Source organism: Astyanax mexicanus, unplaced genomic scaffold (genome assembly GCF_023375975.1).
Source record: "Astyanax mexicanus isolate ESR-SI-001 unplaced genomic scaffold, AstMex3_surface scaffold_32, whole genome shotgun sequence".
Classification (NCBI taxonomy): Eukaryota; Metazoa; Chordata; class Actinopteri; order Characiformes; family Acestrorhamphidae; genus Astyanax; species Astyanax mexicanus.
Genome location: NW_026040042.1, coordinates 4,747,571 through 4,770,860, shown reverse-complemented (window position 1 = coordinate 4,770,860; position 23,290 = coordinate 4,747,571). Strand labels below are relative to the sequence as shown.

At 39.0% G+C, this 23,290-nt stretch overlaps 2 protein-coding genes across 5 annotated transcripts in view; one reads left to right on the top strand and one right to left on the bottom strand.

The window, feature by feature from the left end:
* The window catches only part of LOC125789910 (protein eva-1 homolog B-like), a 361,643-nt gene that overhangs the window by 258,902 nt on the left and 79,451 nt on the right, over positions 1–23,290 (bottom strand). The window lies entirely within an intron of this gene.
* Positions 1–23,290, top strand: part of LOC103029316 (MAP7 domain-containing protein 1-like) — a 78,566-nt gene that overhangs the window by 48,722 nt on the left and 6,554 nt on the right. For 2 of the 4 annotated variants that reach the window (XM_022666476.2, XM_049472995.1), the window contains 9 exons: positions 3,824–3,987; positions 5,798–5,906; positions 9,175–9,279; positions 15,737–15,856; positions 16,137–16,276; positions 17,105–17,238; positions 18,246–18,487; positions 18,907–19,183; positions 20,589–20,748. In XM_022666476.2, the coding sequence (XP_022522197.2) occupies positions 3,824–3,987; positions 5,798–5,906; positions 9,175–9,279; positions 15,737–15,856; positions 16,137–16,276; positions 17,105–17,238; positions 18,246–18,487; positions 18,907–19,183; positions 20,589–20,748 (1,451 nt within the window). The remainder of the gene's footprint in view (positions 1–3,823; positions 3,988–5,797; positions 5,907–9,174; positions 9,280–15,736; positions 15,857–16,136; positions 16,277–17,104; positions 17,239–18,245; positions 18,488–18,906; positions 19,184–20,588; positions 20,749–23,290) is intronic. The other 2 variants (XM_049472997.1, XM_049472996.1) reach the window with 1 other exon arrangement.

Below are 23,290 nucleotides of genomic sequence, written 5' to 3'. Positions count from 1 at the left end.
CACATTATAAAAACCTGTTTAACAGCGGGCCAAATTTCATTCTATTTCTAAAATACCTCGCGGGCCATAGTTTGGACACCCCCTGGTTTAAAATAATATCACAATATTTCACAGGTTAATTTTGTGAGATCAATGTTCTTGGCAGTATGATGAAACAATGAATTTCGATAAACAATACTGCATCAAAATCAAATCAAATTTATTTGTATAGCGCTTTTTACAACTGATGTCGTCACAAAGCAGCTTTACAGAAACATGATCACAGGGCAAAGTATTGTGATCAGGCAAAACATTAAACATAGAAAATACAGAATACAAAAAACCTACAGTCTAGACTTAAAGATTGATTGTGTCTGAGTCCCGAACATATTTGGGGAGATTATTCCAGAGTTGGGGAGCTTTATAAGAGAAAGCTCTTCCTCCAGCAGAGCTCCTCTGAATTCTGGGAACTACTAAAAAAACAGTTCCCTGAGATCGAAGTAATCGTGGTGGTTTTATCAGCTTTATGAGGTAGAGTCTCCTGGAATTCAGGCTTTCAGTTAACAGCTGTGCTGAACTCATCAAGAGTTAATTACTTGAATTTCTTGTCTCTTAATAAAGTGTTTGAGAGCATCAGTTAAAGTAAAGTAGTGAAGAGGTAGAGTTACAGGTATACAGTGAATAGTGAATATTTGAGTAATGCTCTAATCCAGGTTATGAGAAGCAAGAACCACTCAATTAAGTAAAGAGAAGAAAATACTTTGAGAAATTAAATGAAGGTCAGTCAGTTTGAAACTTTTCAAGAATTTAGAAAGTATCCTCAAGTGCAGTCCCTGCAAAGACCATCAAAAACATTATGATGAAACTGGCTCTAATCAGGACTGGCCCAGGAAAGGAAAATATACAACATATTCACTATTTGAACAATATATATATATATATATATATATATATATATATATTTTTTTTTTTTTGTGTCTGGACATCTTTACTCACCAAAAGCACAAGAAGAACACTCCGCTCCTCACGCAGGATTGAACTCGATCTAGTGAATTGGGACACAGCCATGAAAAAACGCCCTTATAAGGAGATAGGAACCCTAAGAATGGGTGGAAAAACGAGAACAGGTGGAAACGAAAGTCACGCTGAACGCCACAGATAGAGAGACAGGGGAGGAATATAAACAAAAGCTCACCAGAGAAGCATATTATTTTATTATTATTATTTTTTTTCATTATTTTTCATTATAGACTTCCCTTAGGAAAGGAAGAGCGAGAGTTTCCTCTGTTGTACAGGATGAGTTCATCAGATCTACCAGCCTCAGAAACTACAAGTTATATTGGAGTATTTTAGTTTAACACTGTTTTTAAGTTACTACATGATTTCTTATACAGTGTTCCTCCATAGTCTGATAGATCACTTTACTATTCATTTACTGTGTAGGAAAAAAAAATAAAAAGAAAGAATGAGTTCTGCATTCCTCAGTCCCCCACTGTCCCATCTGGCCCCCATCTTAAAACACACTGCTGAGTGTGTACTGTACTGTGTGTGTGTGTGTGTGTGCGTGTGTGTGTTGTCACGGTTCTGGCTGTTGAAAACAGGAAATGCCTGAGCGAGACGTTAAACGCTTTCCACAGGGAAGGAGCCCCCGCTGCTGCACGGCATGCTGGGAGTTTAAATACGGAGCTGCTGATTGGGTTTTAATCGTTATGTAGATTGTAAATGAGACGGTGCTGCTGTTGCACGAGGGCTGCAGTCGTGCGAGAGCTGCTGGGGGACAGTGAGGGGGTTTATTACTGCTGTTTGTTGGGTCTCGTGATCAGCGGTGGTCCTGCGAGGGGGAGGGGCTGTGCTAACAGCTCTCGGCTTGATCCGTTACACTATTACTCACTATTACCATCTGCACCAAGAGAGAGAGAGAGAGCACCATAAACACAGAGTGATTAGCGAGAGAGACCGCAGCGTACAGGAGCTTTTATACTGTTACTGTATCTGTTCACACGGACAGTTCTAACCAGACACCGCCGGTCACCATCATTACCCCCCACTGCACTGTTCACTGTGGGGAGTAATGCTGTTCTTCTATGATGCACTATTATTATTATTATTATTATTATTATTATTATTAAATATTTAATATAACCGCCTAGCAACACCTTAGCAACCACCTAGCAACCACTTAGCAACACCTTAGCAACCACCCCGGATACCATAGCAACACCTTAGCAACCGCCTAGCAACCACCTAGCAACACCTTAGCAACCACCCCGGATACCATAGCAACACCTTAGCAACCGCCTAGCAACACCCTAGCAACCACCTAGCAACACCTTAGCAACCACCCCGGATACCATATCAACACCTTAGCAACCGCCTAGCAACACCTTAGCAACCACCTAGCAACCACTTAGCAACACCTTAGCAACCACCCCGGATACCATAGCAACACCTTAGCAACCGCCTAGCAACCACCTAGCAACCACCTAGCAACACCTTAGCAACCACCCCGGATACCATAGCAACACCTTAGCAACCGCCTAGCAACACCCTAGCAACCACCTAGCAACACCTTAGCAACCATCCCGGATACCATAGCAACACCTTAGCAACCGCCTAGCAATACCTTAGCAACCACCTAGCAACATCTTAGCAACCACCCCGGATACCATAGCAACACCTTAGCAACCACCTAGCAACACCTTAGCAACCACCTAGCAACACCTTAGCAGATACCAGCCAGCACTGCAATCACACTCGCAGTTTCTGCAGGAACTGCAATCTAGTTATTATTATTATTATTAAATATTTAATATAAAACACACCTTGTTCTGGTCAGATATCTATGAAAGCCCATTCCCACCACCCGATTCCTGCTATCTCATTATTTTGAGGTAGTAAGTCCTTATTTTGAGATACTTTCTCATTATATCTTGAGATACTGTCATTATTTTGACAGTCATTATTTTGAGAGACTCCTTATGTCATTATTACTATCTTAAAATAATGATTTACTCTCTCAAAATAATGAGATAGTATCTTAAAATAACAACTCACTATTTAAAAATGATATTTATACAAAATATCACCATACTATAACTTAAAATACTGACTTACTTTATCAAAATTCTGAAATAGTAAGGCATAATTTTGAGTCATTATTGTGAGATAGTATCTCTTTATTTTGAGCTATTAATCTTATAATGAGATAGTATCTCAGAATAATGACTTACCATTTCAACAATGACTTACTACTTTAAAATTGTATCTATCTCAAAATAATGACTCACTATCTCAAAGACTTACGATCTCAAAATGAGATAGCATCTCAAAACAATGACTTACTATCTCAAATTAACGACATACTATCTCAAATTAACAACATACTATTTTAAAGTAACAGCTTACTATCTCACAATAATAACTTACTATCTCACAATAAGAACGTACTATCTTAAAATAATGACTTACTATCTCAAAAGATTAAGGTAGCAGTTTACTCAATTATAAGTAAAACCAGTTGTTTCTCAACAGAAGCGTGAGAAGAAAGTGTGTAAGGGGACACAGATAAGTTGAATTAAAAAAGTTAAGCAATCGTGAATTAAAATATAAGTTAGCATCTACTTTGTTATTCTAACTAAAAGGGAAGTTGATTTAACTTTTTCTTTACTATACAAATTAATTAGCAAAATAATTATTATTATTATCTACATTTTTCCAAGTAAATATAAAAGTTGAGTAATTCTGCATGTTCTCATCCTTCAGTACCTCCTCATCAGTCAGTTCTGCTGCACTTCTTTACGCTCATTCCCGTGATTTCTGACCGTGTGTTTCTCCTGTTGCTCAGTGGTGAAGAAGGCTCAGTGGCTGGAGAAGGAGGAGAAGGCCCGGCGTCTGAGGGAGAGTCAGCTGGAGGAGCGCAGGAGGAGGCTGGAGGAGCAGCGGCTGAGGGCCGAGAAACGCCGGGCGCTCCTGGAGGAGAAGCAGAGACAGAAACTGGAGAAGAACAAGGTCAGGAGAATGATCATTGCTATCTTACACCATGCCAACAATCTATTTTCACTCCTTCTGCCTTCATCGTTTAAATAGCAACAGAGCTTCTGAATAAATCTACACTGATGTAAATCTGTCTGGATATGAGGTGTGTTCAGGTAAATTTTTGAAGTTTTGCTTGTTTATTTTGGCAATGAACAACACAGGAGCTCCACTGACTGGATACAACCTAGACAATAGTCAACAGTCCGACGTTCATTACTATCTTGGCAGAGAAGGTGCACTGTGCATACACATCAACAATAAACAGTTGATGTTCCAGTAAATGAGCTGCTGGCGTATATTCACAGCGTGAACCAGCTCAGTTTCCTCTGCTGAGAAGCATTGGACACGTCCAGGTAGCTGCACCGTTAAAATAGCAATCCGCTAAAGTCAGAACTCACCTGACTCTTAAAGGAAATGATGAGCAATTGACACATCGATTGGATTATTTTATTATTTTACATTATGCCCAAATTAATCACACCCATGATTAATTAAGAAAGTTAGTACATGCCTTTTACGCATTTCGAGATGCACAGTGTGTACTTTTCCCGTTGTTACGATAGCAAAGACACATTGACACAGCCTAAATCAAGCTGCACAGTACACAGTTGACAGCTCATCTTGGCTATAGATCACTAAAATAGGCCATATGACTTTCTTAATCTCACCTTTAAAAAAATACATGCCTAAAATCTTACAAAAACATAAAAACAATAACATAAAATAGAACCATAAAGGATTATAATATATTATATATTTAGAAACATTTAGAAAATGTATATAGTAGTGTGTAATACATGTGTAACTACAGCATGGAGTTGTAGAGGTTCCTAATGTTCCTCCTGTGATAATCCATCCCATAATAAGCCCAGTTGTGTTGTGCGCAGCCCCGCCCTCCGGCCAAAAAGTTCAGCATAGCTCAGCTTTATTAAAAAAAAAAATCTGCTGGCTGCGCTGCGTCCAGCCAATCAGGGAACAGCAGGCTGCGACTTCACACACACATATGAGCCTCACACACAGAGAAGAGGTGCCTTTTAACCACAGAAGATGAGCTGAAAATGGCAGAATATGAATTTATATGACTGTAGATTACAGTGAGGTTTACTAAAAATGAAAAATATTACATTTATGATTGCTTCTTTAGAATATCAAAAATGTCACGGCCACACGTGGTGAGCCGAGAGATCCGGCACGCCCACAAATGTTTAAAAAAAGTGCCAGTGGACACAAACCATTATTATATAGATTCGAGATGCAGCAAGACATGTCCATGTTAGCAGTATGTGAACAAGCATTGTCCTGTTGGTTTTAGTCAAAAATCAACACCTCTACTGCAATATTTGATGTCTAATATAATAGAATATCATAAAATATAATATTATCACATTATTTAAAGTTATATTAATTTCCTTGATTTATACAGTAGAGTAGACAAAATCACCAAAAGTGAATTGGTGGCTTGGTGCTATCTCCCTAAAATGAGTTTTTGCAGGGTGTAATGTCTTGAGTATCTGGGTTATCCATTTGATCCGAGTATCTATTTGATTTCTCACCAATTTTTTATATAATGACGGTGTGTGTGTGTGTGTGTGTGTGTTGAAACTGTTTAAAACTGTTTGAAACTTTTTGACTTTCGCTGTAGTTTTGCTTTTTCTTTGAAGTGTAGTTTTTCCTGGACTTCTTCCTCCCACACTGAAGTACTAAAATAAAACACTGTTGGCTTTTGAAGCTGACTGAACAGAGTGTGTGTGTGTGTGTGTGTGTGTGTGTGTGTTCTCCTCAGGAGAGATACGAGTCTGCCATCAAAAGATCAACCAAAAAGACCTGGGCTGAGATCAGACAGCAGAGATGGTCGTGGGCCGGCGGACTGAATCAGACGTCTCGCAGAGAGAGTGAGTGATTGTGTAACTGTGTAACAGTGCTTTTATTAATCACTTATTTCATCATCTCTGTATTTCTGCATTAGAGATACATGTATTTTCTTGTATTCTGTGTTTTTTGTTGTCCCTATGCAGTTCTTATACTTAATAGTCCTGGACCAAGTGTCTCAGACTGCCTTCAGTGAGTTCATTGCATAGTACAGGGAACTCTTATTGTTATTATGGTGTCCCATGACTTTTGCCATGCCTCTTGAAAACGGAAGAACACTGTCCTGACCTGTGGGTTATGTGTGTGGGGTCTTCTGCCTTGAATGATGTGATGTGACAGCACTGCACTGCACTCTCCACTGTGGTGGTAATATTAGCATTCTATGATGTATTTAATATATACAGCTCTGGAAAAATAAAGAATCTGAATCACTTCCTCTGATTTTGCTATTTATAGGTTTATATTTGAGTAAAATGAACATTGTTGTTTTATTCTATAAACTACAGACAGCATTTCTCCCAAATTCCAAATAAAAATATTCTCATTTAGAGCATTTATTTACAGAAAATGAGAAATGACTGAAATATATATAAAAAAGATGCAGAGCTTTCAGACCTTAAATAATGCAAAGAGAACAGATGCAAAGTTTATATTCATAAAGTTTTAAGAGTTCAGAAGTCAATATTTGGTGGAATAACTCTGTTTTTTAATCACAGTTTTTTTCATGCATCTTGGCATCATGTTCTCCTCCACCAGTCTTACACACTGCTTTTGGATAACTTTATGCTGCTTTACTCCTGGTGCAAAAATTCAAGTAGTTCAGTTTGGTTTGATGGCTTGCGATCATCCATCTTCCTCTTGATTATATTCCAGAGGTTTTTAATTTGGAAAAATCAAAGAAACTCATCATTTTTAAATGGTCTTTTATTTTCTTCCAGAGCTGTAGGTATTATGCCTTCAGTGAAGTGTTACCAGCACTAGTTGGTGACTCAATCATTAATTAGGCCTGATGTAATCATGTTTAAAGGCTGTTTGGGACTGAGTTCTGGCTGAAAGCTGATTGGTTAAGGTGTGTAACTCAATAGGAGGTTTCTCAGAGCTTCAGGTTCTATTTATGAGATGACGATCCACAGGTCAGAGAAGTGTTAGAGCAGTGAAACAGCTGGAGGTCACTGCAGTTATTAGAGTGAGTGTGTGTGTGTGTGTGTGGTGCTGTGTGTGTATGGTTGGTGGTAAAGCTGCTGTGTGTGAATGGTTATAACATGTCTGCTGGCGATGGTTATGAGCAGTGTGTGTGTGACTCACACACACTGAATGGTAATGAGTCATGAATAATAGAAATTAGTGATATATTAAATACAGGTTGGTATTTAGGGAAGAGCCATAGTCTTTTGGACTAAAGGATCAGGTTGATTTATGGACGGACTGGTAATATCCACCAATATCAGCGAGTTTTTGGTTTTTATCTTGGTTTTATTTGTTTATCTGGTAATGTTTTAGCGGTTGACTCAATATTACATAAATTATATTACGTTAACATTAATTTAACGTGATTATGATTAACTACATCAGTGCTGTGCTAATGCTAAACACTGGACCAATGGCTGGGACTTCATGAGCAGAACTGAAGGCCAACCTTTTTTTAGATTTATCGTCAGCATCAGCACAATGACTGGAAATCCACAAGCCAATCATGTTCTAAACTCCAGTGGGTGGGACTTAGATAGTCCTTTCTATTATATAGCTACAGTATATTAAGGCATATGGACATACAGTGGTGTTAAAAAAAAGTATTTGTCCCTTACATGTTTCTTTAATATCAGACAAATATAAGTAAATATAAAAAGCACTTTTTAAATTCTAATTTCGTTTATTACAGGAAAAAAAACTCTCCAAACCAATTAAGCCCGTTGTGAAAAAGCCCTTTTTGGAAAGCTGACTAACCACAACCAGACCTGATTACTGCCAGACCTGTAGAATCAAGAAATCACTTATATAATAGAACCTGTCTGACAACATGAAGCAGATAAAAGATCTCAAAAATCTGTTCTGAAAGAGAATATCCGGCCATCTGTTCATGACCTCAAGCTCAGGTGTACTTGGGTTCTGCAGCAGGACAATGACCCAAAGCACACAAACAAAAAGTTCACATCTGAATGAAGGTTTTTGGAGGGTCTGGTTAAAGTCTGATTGAGATGCTGTGGATGATCTTAAACAGGACGTTTATGCTGGAAAATCCTCCAGTGTGTCTGAATTAAAACTATAATTCTGTAAAGAAGAGTGAAACAAAATTCCTCCACAGAGATGAGAAAGACTCGTTGCCAGTTATCAGTAAAGTTTGATTACAGTTTTTGCCGCCAAGAGTGACACAACCAAGTTATTAGATGTAGGGAGCAAACACTTTTTCACACAGGAATAGATTGGTTTGGATAGTTTTTTCTCTTAGTAAATGAAATCATTGTTTAAAAATGGCTTTTTATGCTTACTCAGATTATGTTAGTCTGATAATAAAAATTAGTTTGATAATTGGAAAAATATCAGTGTCAGATAGGGAGCAGGAACGAGACACAAAAAAGTGGACACACTTGCGAGTGATTTATTAAAAAAAAAAAAAACAAGCAAACAAACAATCCAAAAAACTACAGAAACAAGGAAACACTGAGTACGTGAAGACTAAAAACAAAGAAACACATAACCTGACTGACGTAAACACGTACAACCACAGACAGGGGGAAAAAATGCACAAGGGGACTATTTTTTACAGTACACATGGACAAGGACAGGAAACGTGAAACACCTGGGACCGGGTAACAAGGGGGCGGAGCTACAAATGACCATATGAGCAAGAGGGGAGGAGATAAACATAGAGACAGACCAGAGAGACGCAAAACCGGACGAGAATGTGGCAATCAGTATGACAAAAAAGCAATAACAAAATACATCTGTAGGGGGCAAATACTTTTTCACACAACTATATATTGTGTGGGTTTAAGTAAAATATCTTTGCCTATTTAAAGTTAAGAGAATGTTTGGCTTAGCTAAGTTAACTCAATTTCTTTTTTTACAGACACAAATAGCTGTAAACTGTAACCGTCTGAGAGCATTTGTATCGTCACATTGATGATACGAAGAAGAAGAAGTCTTCTCCTATTGGTTCTTAGCGCTGACACCAGAATAGCTCCTTCCCCCGTGTCTATCTTACTGCAGATCCAGCTGTTGGTTCCTCTGTGAACGCTGTGTGTGTGTGTATGTGTGTGTGTGTGTGTGTGTGTTGCGTTCTCTCCGGTGCAGGCAGATGCTCAGCCTCCACGGTTAACCTGCCTCGGCAGACGGAGCCTGTCATTAACAACAGGCTGTCCAAGTCATCAGCGACTCTCTGGAACTCGCCCAACCGAAGTAAGGCCGTCCGAGCGGCGTCAGTGTCCCCCCCGACCCCCCATCCACTCCTCCAGACCCTCCAACCCCACCTTATACTTTCTTTCAGTAGTTTTCGGTATTGGTGTTATTGGGGATGTTCTGATTTAAGGTTTTAGGACTTTATACCCATCAGCTCCACCCACTTCTCTACAATACAAAGTTACTATATTCACTTATATATATATGTATTGAAACACACTTGACCTCAATGTGACTCAAATATCAAATATACTCCTCACATTTGAGCTAACCAGCTGTTCAGGTGCAGTTTAACCTGATTTATATCCTAAAGCCATGAACAAATGCTGTCTCTGCTGATCCATGCCGACGCAACTGCATGGATCTCTCATTCTGCGAAACATTGTATTTTTGTGCCTATGTGAAAACAAACCAAACCGAGGGGGAAACGCTCCAAATAATCATTAATAATCAAACTCATCAACTGATTCAGACCAGAGAAACCAACTAAAAGTGCCCTTAACACACTTAAAAATCTGAATGTTAATGCATTTTTAACAAGACAATGCAAATTCACATGCTGCACATTATTATAAATGCATTATTATATTACTATATTCTTCAGCTATTGTAGAATTTAGAAGATAAATCAGTGAATTTCCTTTAGATTAGTATTAAATGCTAAATTCAATATCACTGATCAGATCAGATCAGATCGGAACATTCCCAATAATAAAGTTGTGTTTTTTAATTTGATAAGTTTTATTTCTGGGGGTCAGTGTGTGGTGTCTGGTGACGTGCCTGCCTGCCTGTGCCTGGTGACCTGATGACAGTCATTCTCACTCCCCCAAACCCCGCCCACTCTCGTTCCTGTCTTGCATTGTGGGTATTTTTGAGTTGCTCCCTCCCGAATGCATCTCCGATCAGCCCGCGCATCTCTAATCCATGGTCTGTGGTGGTCTGTGCTGGTGATGGTGATGGTGGTCGCAGTGGTGTGTGGGTGATGGTGTACGTGGTGATGGAACGAGCGGCTTGTTTTTGGTGTGGTGGTCTTTCTGTTGTTTTATTTATTTATTTAAATTTGTTTTGTGTTTTTTCATTGGTCACATGACATGTCCTTCACCACCATTGCTGTGTGTGTGTGTGTGTGTGTGTGTGTGTGAGTGTGTGTGGTGTTTGAGGTTGTGGTGGTGGTACTGATGCTGATAAACTGCTGGACTAAATGGCTAAATGGACTGATAACAGATTAATTGATAAGTGACTGATATAAAAGAGTATGATGTGTGTTACTGAAGGTCTATGACTTATTATAACTGATTATAACTCATTAATATGACTGATGTTTTGAAAGCATGAGAGCTAATGCTCTAAAATCTACTGTATGTGGTACATTTTATTTTAGTTACGTTCCTCAGTTGCTCCAGAACACTGTGGAAACACCACTGAACAGACAGTAGACAGTAAAGTAGACTAGGGGTGGGACAAAATATCGATATACTGATTGTGATATATCGTATTGTTTTTGTATACAATTCATTATCGATACGTTGCGTCAAATATGGATATATTTACTGAAACATTAACTCTGAACTCCCTAGGACTCACCCCCAATTAGACTTACTAGAGTTACTTCTTCATTACTCCACATGGTGGCGCTATAATCTAATGAATAGGGTAAACCTGTGGTGAAGAATATTGGCTGTGAAATTCTGTGATATTTACCCAAAAAAATCCTGGTATTTGATTGTTTAAGAATGATATGGCAAAAATCACAATATATTTCTTCATTTCTGCCGATATTATATAATTCTGATACTGATATGAACAGTATAGCCAGTATACAGTAAAGTATATCTAATCACACAATGGTAGAGCTAAGGGTGAAATGGTAAAAAAAAAACATTGTTTCACAATATTTAAAGAATTTTTTTAAAATACAGTATTTATCTTATGTTTACACACAGCAAAAATACATAAGCAGTGTAAAATGGACTTTTGGTGTAGTAAAACATGATAAAAGTTCTTACCTTTGATGAAGGTTCTCCCACAGCGTTCCGAGATCCAGAAATTTTAACAGTTTGTCCAAACACCCTTCAGACTGGGTGAAACAGGGCATAATTTACCCTGATAAATTCCTTTTTACACCGTTATCCAGCTCAAAGTAGCTCCACACCTTCTTGTTAGAATCCGGAGAGCCCTGATATTTAAAACCATGCATTAGTAACTTAAAAAGTGCACAAGAAGCTTATTAAAAACCACTGTTTACGTCCCATAACACTGGCTTCAGCTCCGAGTGCCGCCATTACTGTACTGATAATAACGTAGACATATATATATATATATATATATATATATATATATATATATATATATATATATATATATATATATATATATATACATAGACTCCGCATAGTGTAGCAGTCAGATTCAGGAGTAATGGCGGTGCTTGGAGCTGAAGCCTTTAGGAGTATTTAATTCTCGTACTGGTAACATAGATGCTGTCAAGTATCGTAGATAACTATCTTGTGATAAATCAAGTATCACAGAATAATAATTGGATCGTGAGATGCCCTGTGATTCTCACCCCTAGTAAATACAAACAGTAATAGTGAGAGCAGTAAATGTTGGGTAATGAGTTAAGGACATTGTGATCAATAGCAGTTAATCACCATTTTCCACTACAATTATTAAAAATGTAGACCTTAAATCTGTCTATCTGTCTCTGTCAGTCTGTGTAAAGGTTATATACAGTATATATACGTGTATATATATATGTGTGTGTGTGTGTGTGTGAGTGTGAGTGTGTGCTGCAGCAGAAGCAGCAGTGTGTGTGTACAGGTACAGTGTGTTCACTAGTCGTGCTCCGGACGTCTTGCCGCAGTGAGGGGGTGGGGGGAAATCAGCGGTTGCTAAGCAACAGAGCGTTATCATCCAGTGTGAACATGGTGAAATCCTGCAGTTACCGAAATGAAGTTACGCTTCTGACCAGATGACCTTCAGCAGCCCATTTCTCCTCCGCACTAATTCATCAATTATTAATCAATCAGCACTATCAACATACTGTATTTACTATATATGTGATTAAAATATTTCAGTATAGATTATTTACAGCATCTGTCTCCGATTGATGTTTATTACAGGATGCATTATATGAATTTCTCATTCAGTGTCTTTATTTAATTCAGTTTCTACATTTTATCTTAATATTAAAGAGATGAAAATAATTAAAGGTCACGTATGGAATTATGTTATAAACAGCAAAAAAGTGTTAGTCCTCCACCTTAGCTAACATTAGCCGTAGCTAGCTAATGTTACTGGGGAGAGAACTAAGGTTAGTGTAGAGCTAGCTAACATTAGCAGCGAGCTAGCTAACGTTACTGGGGAGAGAACTAAGGTTAGTGTAGAGCTAGCTAACATTAGCAGCGAGCTAGCTAATGTTACTGGTGAGAGAACTAAGGTTACTGTAAAGCTAGCTAACATTAGCCGCCAGCTTGCTAATGTTACTGGGGAGATAACTAAATTAGAATAGAGCTAGCTAACATTAGCAGCGAGCTAGCTAACGTTACTGGGGAGAGAACTAAGGTTAGTGTAGAGCTAGCTAACATTAGCAGCGAGCTAGCTAATGTTACTGGTGAGAGAACTAAGGTTAGCGTAGAGCTAGCTAACGTTAGCAGTGAGCTAGCTAATGTTACTGGGGAGAGAACTAAGGTTAGCGTAGAGCTAGCTAACGTTAGCAGCGAGCTGGCTAACATTACTGGAGAGATAACTAAGGTTAGCGTAGAGCTAGCGAACATAATTGGCAAGCTAGCTAACGTTAGCAGCGAGCTAGCTAATGTTACTGAGGAGAGAACTAAGGTTAGTGTAGAGCTAGCTAACATTAGCCGCAGCTAGCTAATGTTACTGGGGAGATAACTAAATTAGAATAGAGCTAGCTAACATTAGCAGCGAGCTAGCTAATGTTACTGGTGAGAGAACTAAGGTTACTGTAAAGCTAGCTAACATTAGCAGTGAGCTAGCTAATGTTACTGGGGAGAGAACTAAGGTTAGCGTAGAGCTAGCTAACGTTAGCAGCGAGCTGGCTAACATTACTGGAGAGATAACTAAGGTTAGCGTAGAGCTAGCGAACATAATTGGCAAGCTCGCTAATGTTATTGGGGAGAGAACTAAGGTTAGCTTATAGCTAGCTAACATTAGCAGCGAGCTAGCTAATGTTACTGGAGAGATAACTAAGGTTAGTGTAGAGCTAGCTAACGTTAGCAGCGAGCTAGCTAACGTTACTGGAGAGATAACTAAGGTTAGCGTAGAGCTAGCTAACGTTAGCAGCGAGCTAGCTAACGTTACTGGGGAGAGAACTAAGGTTAGTGTAGAGCTAGCTAACATTAGCAGCGAGCTAGCTAACATTACTGGTGAGAGAACTAAGGTTAGTGTAGAGCTAGCTAACATTAGCAGCGAGCTAGCTAATGTTACTGGAGAGATAACTAAGGTTAGTGTAGAGCTAGCTAACATTAGCAGCGAACTAGCTAACATTACTGTAGAGATAACTAAGGTTAGTGTAGAGCTAGCAAACATAATTGGCGAGCTAGCTAACATTACTGGGGAGATAACTAAATTAGAATAGAGCTAGCTAACATTAGCAGCGAGCTAGCTAATGTTACTGCAGAGATAACTAAGGTTAGTGTAGAGCTATCTAACATTAGCCGCAGCTATCTAATGTAACTGGAGAGATAACTAAATTAGAATAGAGCTAGCTAACATTAGCCGCGAGCTAGCTAAGGTTACTGGAGAGATAACTAAGGTTAGCAAAGAGCTAGCTAACATTAGCCGCTGGCTAGCGTTACTGGGGAGAGAACTAAGGTTAGTATAGAGCTAGCTAATATTAGCCGCAGCTAGTTAATGTTACTGGAGAGATAACTAAATTAGAATAGAGCTAGCTAACATTAGCCACGAGCTAGCTAAGGTTACTGGAGAGATAACTAAGGTTAGCAAAGAGCTAGCTAACATTAGCCGCTGGCTAGCGTTACTGGGGAGAGAACTAAGGTTAGCAGAGAGCTAGCTAACATTAGCAGCGAGCTAGCTAACATTACTGGGGAGAGAACTAAGATTAGCGTAAAGCTAGCTAACATTAGTGGCAAGCTCGTTAACTTGGTAATGTTAGGGGTGAGTTAGCTTCATTATCAGGGAGAGAACTAGGGTTAGGGGAGAGCTAGCTAACATTAGCGTCAAGTTAGCTAATATGCTAACACATTCTGCATTAAAATGAAACAAAATGTAAAAATAAATTAACAGATGAGAAGGGTTAAGCTATGATTACCAACACAATAAATTATTTTCTACCAAAAGGCATTAAATTTGACTTTTAAAATGGAGCAAGAACCCTGCAGGTCTATATTTATATATATTTTTGGAAATGTTTTATTTTTGTCATTTTTACATATTTTAACAGCATAAAAAATGCTATGTATTTTCCTGTATATCATGTCATAATTACATTACATTACATTTGGCAGACGCTTTTGTCCAAAGCGACTTACAATAGTCAAGTACAATGTAAAATAAGTTTTAAGGTAAAACATCTTTGGATAGGGATAAAAGGAGGTCAAAGGGGAATAATAGGATAGAGGAGTGAAGGAGGGGAAGAAGGAAATGAGGTTAGAAGTAGTTAGTTAGTTAGAGGTGTTAAGAGAGTAAGTGCTCTTTGAAGAGCTCTGTCTTCAGGAGTTTATTAAAGATAGTGTGAGATTCTCCTGATCTGGTAGTAGAAGGTAGTTAGTTAGAGGTGTTAGGAGAGTAAATGCTCTTTGAAGAGCTCTGTCTTCAGGAGTTTATTAAAGATAGTGAGAGATTCTCCTGATCTGGTAGTGGAAGGTAGTTAGTTAGAGGTGTTAGGAGAGTAAGTGCTCTTTGAAGAGCTCTGTCTTCAGGAGTTTATTAAAGATAGCGAGAGATTCTCCTGATCTGGTAGTGGAAGGTAGTTTGTTCCGCCATTGGGGAACTCTGTATGAGAACAGTCTGGATTGCTTTGTGTGAATGTTTGTTTGGTAAAGTGAGGCGATGTTCACTGGAGGAGCACAGCGGCCGGGAGGTAGCGTAAGCCTTCAGGAGCGAGTGCAGGTAGGAAGGAGCCTGTTCTGTCATCACCTTGTAGGCGATTGTAAGAGCTTTGAATTTGATGCGAGCATCAACTGGTAGCCAATGGAGCTCAATGAGCAGCGGGGTGACATGTGCCCGTTTTGGCTGGTTGAAGACCAAACGTGCTGCTGCGTTCTGGATCAAGATAAAGAATGGACCAATAGAAATCAAAGTTACATTTTTGGAAAAGGTTTTAATCTAATAGAGAAAAGCTGAATGTGCTGCAATGTGGAGTATGTGTGTGTGTGTGTTTATGTGGGAATGAATGATCAAACATACAATCCAGTGTGTGTGTGTGTGTGTGTGTGTGTGTGTGTGTGTGTATTAACCGTGTGTTGTCCTGCAGGCCGCAGTCTGCGTCTGAGTCCGTGGGAGAGTCGGATCGTTGAGAGGCTGATGACCCCCACACTCTCTTTCCTGGCCAGAAGCCGCAGCGCTGCCACACTGCTGAACAGCAGCGACTCCCGTGAGTAACACACACACACAGACACACACACACACACACACTGCTTTAATTTGTTGTGGGTTATATCATTTGTTTCCAGTGGTAAAAGGACAGTAGTGCTGTTGAGTGGTTGCCATGTACTTGAAGAAGAATTGATAAAACAGCGCAGAGACAGTTACAGTAGATAAAGCTGCTATGATGATATTTTGGAGCTGTTTTAATTGTTGGATTGAAAGTATTGATGAATAGTAAAAGAAATGGTGAGGATTCCTCATGTTTTTGTGTTTGTGTCTGATCTCAGATCAGTGTTCCCGTTCTGCGTCGGCGTCACCGCTGACCCCCTGCTCCCACCACCATCACCCCCACCAGCACAGCACTGACCGCTGGACCGCCAGCACCCCCGACATCACACAGCGCCAGCGCCGGCGCAACTCCACACCGGTAAACACTCCAACACTCTTATCAACAGAGAAAACTCTTGCTCTTTCTTTCCTGGGGTGGTCCTGATGAGTGCCAGTTCCATCATTATAAACTTGTTAATGTTCTTTGCAGTAACTGCACTTGAGGAGTCCTTGAAATTCCTCTTCTCTAGATTGACTGACCTTCATTTTTTAAAGTCATTTTTTCATTATTTGATTGATTAGTTCTTGCTTCTCATAATATGGATTAGAACATAATATGTATTAGAGCTATTCACTGAAGACAAGAGCTAATAACCATTAATAAGCAGTTACAACACATAAATAGAAATGGTAACATTGCCCTGTCCAAATTAGGATTACTATATAAGTAATTAATCTGGGTAAATAAATCTAATTCAATTATAAACAGATATGTTAATGCTGGCTAATAAAAAAACATTTTTGTTGTTTATTGTGTTGTAACTGCTTATTAAGGGCTTTTAAAGTATGTATAATCTAATTAATATCATTAATAAACTGCTTTATAAACTGTTTATACACCATATATAAAAAAGTTTTATTTTAAAGTGGTTCCCTTTTTTGTTAAGTAAATAAATCCATATGTTTTTCTTTATAGTTTGGATAAAGAACATTTAAAAGTAATGAAAAAACACTGAATTTAGGTGTGTTCAAACTTTTGAATGGTACTGTACACACACATACATTGATATATTGAGGGGTCAAAGTAGAAAAAATGCATATTAACAGCATTTAGGCGTTAATAACTCATCATGTTAACTATTAGAACTATTATAACTATGAATAAATGTGTTGGAGTCTTAATAAATCATTGTATATTGTTTTTAAGGCTGAGAAGAAGAAGAAGAAGGAGAAGAAGGATAAAGAGAGAGAGAACGAGAAAGAGAAGAACGCTCTATCAAAAGAAAAAGTGCAGAAGAAGAAACAGTCACAGTCCATCACTAGAACCAAACCAGAACCCAGGTGAGTGATTCAGACTGATTCTCTTTATCTAGAATAGATAGATACTTTTAATTCCCTTAATTTCAGAAGAAATAATTATTGAGCAGCGGTCCCAGTATTTATTTATACTGTAGATTAGTCCTGAGCTACTACTGTTAATGCTATTAAACAAAACTACAGGATGTTATTTCTCATAAAAAAATCTTTACAGGTAAAATAAATTACTGAGAGTTAGAAACATGGGTTAAACAGGCCTTGGTCTGTATATGGGCTACAAGTGTAGGTGATACAAACCCTTTTTCTCTGCTGTAAAATAACTTATGTACACTCTGAAAACTGTCCAGTCGTTACTCCTCACACACACACACACAACTTGTTTGCCATGAACTCGAAGAAGAATTGATAAAAAAAGTGCAGAGACAATTACAGTAGATATTGCTGGAGAAAATCCTGATATTTGTGAAGCTACCGTATTTTTCGCACTAAAAGGCGCACCGGATTAAAAGGCGCATTATCAATAAACGTCTATTTTCTGGTGTATTTTCATACATAAGGCGCACCGGATTTAAAAGACGCATTAAGCAACACTAGTAAGGAACAGGGTTGTCGCCAGGTTTTCCTTCTAATTCAGCTAAATCAGCAAAATGATGTTTAGTATTTATTTGTTATATTTTGATAGTTGCAGATTTATTATAAAATTTGTAATAATTTCTAATACAAATACACTTTTTCTGGATTTTCTGGAATGTTTCTTATCTAGAGATCCTTACGATATAGATATATAATATAAAAAAAAGGAAATAAAAAAACATCCTGCCTGTTAAGGGGTTAAGAAAGCTCCCTAAATATTTGTATATATGTTTTATAACACTTTAAAACTGTACAGTAAAAAAGGAATATAATAAACATTAAAAATGAGTTATTTAATATTAAAAGTATATGTCATTCAGTTCTTGTTTTTATTTTTACTTGTCAGTAATTAAAATTTTTACTGCATTACTATTTTTATTTTTCTCTCTCTTTTTCAGCACTAACGTTAAACCCAAGAGCAGAGTGTCCTCCCCCGCACCCCCCCGCAGCCGCCCCCTCTCCCCCAACCCTGCGGCATCAGCCAAACCCACCCCCTCCTCAGGCCGAACCCCTCCCGGCACCAAGACCCGGCCCAAACGGGCCCAGACCCCCGCCCGGGTGCAGGCCCCCGCCGTCAGCGCCGTCGCCGTTGAGACCAAGAAAGAGGCCAATCAGAACCCACTGCCTAAAGAGACCAAGGGTGAGTCCACAGCCACGTTACTCCTATTTAATTTCAGCTGGTTTTTATTCCGGCTTCTCATCGTTCAATAAAACCCCTATCCAGATAAATCTCTCCGTCCAGATAGAGTGAATCTGATTGTGATTGGATGTAGAGAAGCATAAATATATACCATTCTGACTCCCTATTGGTTTATACTGTGATCCATCACACCTGCACACAGTAAAAAGCTTTTACAGAAGTATTTTAAACCCTAGTTTAACACATACTAAGTTCAACTGCTCCAGAGAGTCCTTTTCTACTGACAGTACATTTCTCTCTCAATGGGCTAGACACGCTTCTGTTTGTGCATTTGTACGTCTCAGCAATGTGTGTTTTCCTGTCCAACATCTCAGCAAACACTAAATTCCCCCATCTCTCTCCTTCTCTTTCTCCTTCAGCTGCTCCAAGTGTTCCTGCCATCACTGTCTCCGCCTCCCCGGCCACACCCCCTGCTGCCACCCAGCCAATCACACCTGCCCCTCAGACTCCTGAGCCTGCCCCAGCCGTGACCACGCCCACTCCTCCAGCAGAGGCCACTCCCACCGGAGCCAAGCCCATGGCCGGCACCAACAACCCGGAGGAGGCGAGCCGGGCGCTGGCGGAGAAACGGCGTCAGGCCCGCGAGCAGCGAGAGAGGGAGGAGCAGGAGAGACTGGAGCAGGAGCAGAGGAACAGGTCAGCACAACTTATATCTATATACCCAGCTATAAAACACCATATAGTTTTACACTATATAAACTTACAGTGTGTCCAATAGAGATTCACTACTCTCTCTCTCTTTCTCTTCTTACTATTTAAAATGTATTGTAAACGCAAGGAAGGCAGTCTGAGACACCTGGACTAAGAAAGTATTTCTGGAGTTTTCGGATTATAAGGCACATTATGTGACACTAGTAAGGAACAGGGGTGTCGCAATGTTTTTTTTCTAATTTATCAAGTCTCGCTGCTGCAGGGTGGGGAGTTAAGTCAAGCTAAGCTAAATAAACAAAACTGTAATAAAAAAAGACGAAGTTAATCTACACAGATTTCTCTCCTGAAAACTTTTTTTCTTTCTTATCTTTTATTCAGGTGAGTAAAGTGCTTCCGTTTATTTACAGTGAGCTTAGATTCGCAAATTTCTCCAGCACTAAGGCTGGAGCATTAGCATTACTATTGCTAATGCTGCTCCAACAGTGCTGGCCGGGGTTAGCAGCAGGCTACAGGCCGATAATACTCCCTTTTCAATGGTTAAAGAGCTAGCGCTTAGCGCAGTTAGCGGCTAATGCTAATGCTGCTCCAGCAGTGCTAGCCAGCGTTAGTAGCAGGCTGCAGACCAATAATACTCCCCTCTGAATGGTGAAAGGGCTAGTGCTTAGCGCTGTTAGTCAGAAAAATACAATATTTGTATATTAAAAATGTAGTATGAAATAAACTATGGAACAAAATTAAACATTAGGCCAAAGACTGTACACTGAATATTGAGCATAGAGTATGGGCATGTCTCCACTGCTGAAAGAAATACTAACATTAGAGTACATATATATTTTTATAGATTTTTCCCAAACGTATGAACACACCCTCCCTCTTCTTACCATGTAAAGCTCTCTGTAAAAACTGTAAATCCAGTGAAAAACCTGCTCTTCTTCTGGTTGTTTAGGCTGCACTGTGAGCTCAGTGAAGGCAGTCTGAGATGCTTGGTACGCATGAGTAGGCGAGTCTGGTTGAAAATTTGACAACATGGCAAACAATTGTGGCCTCCTGATTCAAAAAATGTCACTAAAGTGCTCTTTAGAGTGGAAAAACAAGGGAAAGCGCCCTATTGTACCCTTGAGGGTATTGTTGAGTACCCTGTGGAGTACCATTTCAAAATGGAGTGCCATATTTTTACCACGTCTTTGAGTTACCATTAATTCTAGGATGGATGGGAACTGAACCATGATGATGGTCATAACCCAACCCTTACCATCTAACTCACATCCCAGTGCTTGATATACCCCACTCATATCAGTGTTCCTAATGTTTTGGTTCTTCAGTTTGATCAGATTTGAGGTGCATTGATGAGGTCAGGTTATTGAGGAGCTCTGTCTTTGTGCTGTATCAGGGCTCTGCGGGAGGAGAACGCTCGGCGGGAGGAGGAGGAGAGGAGGCGCAGGGAGGAGGAGGCGAGGTTGATGGCGGAGCGACAGCGTCTGCAGGAGGAGAAGGAGGCGCAGGAGAGAGCTCAGGCTGAGCAGGAGGAGAACCTGCGTCTGCAGAAACAGGTGAGGGTCAGGCTGAGACTCCAGCTCCCGTACAGTGATGATGATCAGAGACAGTGATGATGATCAGAGACAGTAATGATGATCAGAGACAGTAATGATGATCAGAGACAGTAATGATGATCAGAGACAGTAATGAAGGATTTTCAGCAGCTGCTGTCTGAAGGTCACTCTGAGCTCAGCTGGGTTTTCTTACCTACACACCCATACAGTACTGATATACACACAACCAGCCAATCAGCTCACAGCACAGAGAGAGAGGGAGGAGCCTAGAGAACCTGCATCACCATCAGCCTCCCACTGAGATACAGATACACCACACACAGCCCAGCACAGCACAGAGAGAGAGAGAGAGAGAGAGAAAGAAAGAAAGAAAGAAAGAAAGAAGGAATGTGCATATGAAAGAGAGAGAGATAAAGAGCACAGAAAGAGAGAAAGAAAGAAAGACACAAAAGGGGGAGGGAAACAAAAGAAAGAAAGAAAGAAAGAAAGAAAGAAAGAAAGAAAGAAAGAAAGAAGAAAAGCGTGTATGAAAGAGAGAGAGAGAGATAAAGAGCACAGAAAGAAAGAAAGAAGGAATGTGCATATGAAAGAGAGAGAGAGATAAAGAGCACAGAAAGAAAGAAAGAAAGAAAGAAAGAAAGAAAGAAAGAAAGAGAAAAACACAAAAAAAGAATGATAGAGAGAAGGAAGGTGCATATGAAAGAGAGAGAGAGATAAAGAGCACAGAAAGAGAGAAAGAAAGAAAGAAAGAAAGACACAAAAGGGGGAGGGAAACAAAAGAAAGAAAGAAAGAAAGAAGAAAAGCGCATATGAAAGAGAGAGAGAGAGAGAAAGAGCACAGAAAGAAAGAAAGAAAGAAAGAAAGAAAGAAAGAAAGCGAAAAACAAAAAAAGATAGAGAGAAGGAAGGCACATATAAAAGAGAGAAAGAGATAAAGAGCACAGAAAGAGAGAAAGAAAGACACAAAAGGGGGAGAGAAAGAAAGAAAGAATGTAAGAAAGAAAGAAAGAAAGAGCATAATAAAGAAAAAGAAAGATAAGTAAAGAATAGAGACAGAAAGGGGGAGGAAGGGAGAGAGAGAGGGAAAGAGCATTAAAGAGAGAGAAATAATGGAAGAGAAAAAAAGAGGGACAGAAAGGGGCAAGGAAGGGAGAAAGAGATAAAGAGAGGGAGAGATACAGAGAGAGATAAAGAGAGGGAGAGATACAGAGAGAGATAAAGAGAGGGAGAGATACAGAGAGAGATAAAGAGAGGGAGAGATACAGAAAGAGATAAAGAGAGGGAGAGATACAGAGAGAGATAAAGAGAGGGAGAGATACAGAGAGAGAAAAAATAAGGAGAGAGACAGAAATGGGGGAGGTAAACAGCATGAAAGAAAGAAAGAGAAAATGACAGAGGGAACTAAAGAAAGAGGGAGAGAGGTACAGGGAGAGTAATGAAGGTTGAGGTGTTAGCCAATCAGACGAGTGCTCAGGCCGTGAGCAGCGTGTCCTTCACTCTGCAGCAGCTCCTGATCCTCACTGTGGGTTTTACTGAACCTCACTGCAGATTTAACCCTTTACTGCTCAGCACTGAGATCAGTTAACCCTGATCATACTCTTATAAAGCCTCATTACATTACACTCCTACATTACTACACACTTACAGCTTACATGTAGAAATGTAATAATTACACAGCATTATTACAGAACATTCATTTACAATAGATGTTAAATTATTTGTTGGTAGATACTGAATAATTCATATTGAATGATTGAAAACTAAACACTTCATAATTACTCATATTTGATACTGTATAATTCATAGTGTATACTGGGTAATTCCTAGAACCTGCTGGATCATTCATAGTGGATACTGAAGAATTCATAGTGAATACTGATCAATTTATAGTAGATACAGATTAATTAATAGAAGATACTGAAGAATTCATAATGAATACAGAAGAATTTGTAGTAAATGCATATTAATTCATAGTGGATACATAATAATTTATAGTGGATACTGAAGAATTCATAGTGAATACTGATCTATTTATAGTAGATACAGATTAATTAATAGAAGATACTGAAGAATTCATAGTGAATACAGAAGAATTTGTAGTAAATGCATATTAATTCATAGTGGATACATAATAATTTATAGTGGATACTGAAGAATTCATAGTGAATACTGATCTATTTATAGTAGATACAGATTAATTAATAGAAGATACTGAAGAATTCATAGTGAATACAGAAGAATTTGTAGTAAATAAGTATTCATTCATAGTGGATACTGACAAATTCATAGTACACACTGATTAATTCATAGTACATTTATAGTAAATACTGTATAATTCAAAGTGGATACTCCAGAATTCATAGCGGATACTGAAGAATTCATAATGGATACTGTAGAATTCATAGTGAATACTGATCTATTTATAGTAGATACAGATTAATTAATAGAAGATACTGAAGAATTCATAATGAATACAGAAGAATTTGTAGTAAATGCCTATTAATTCATAGTGGATACATAATAATTTATAGTGGATACTGAA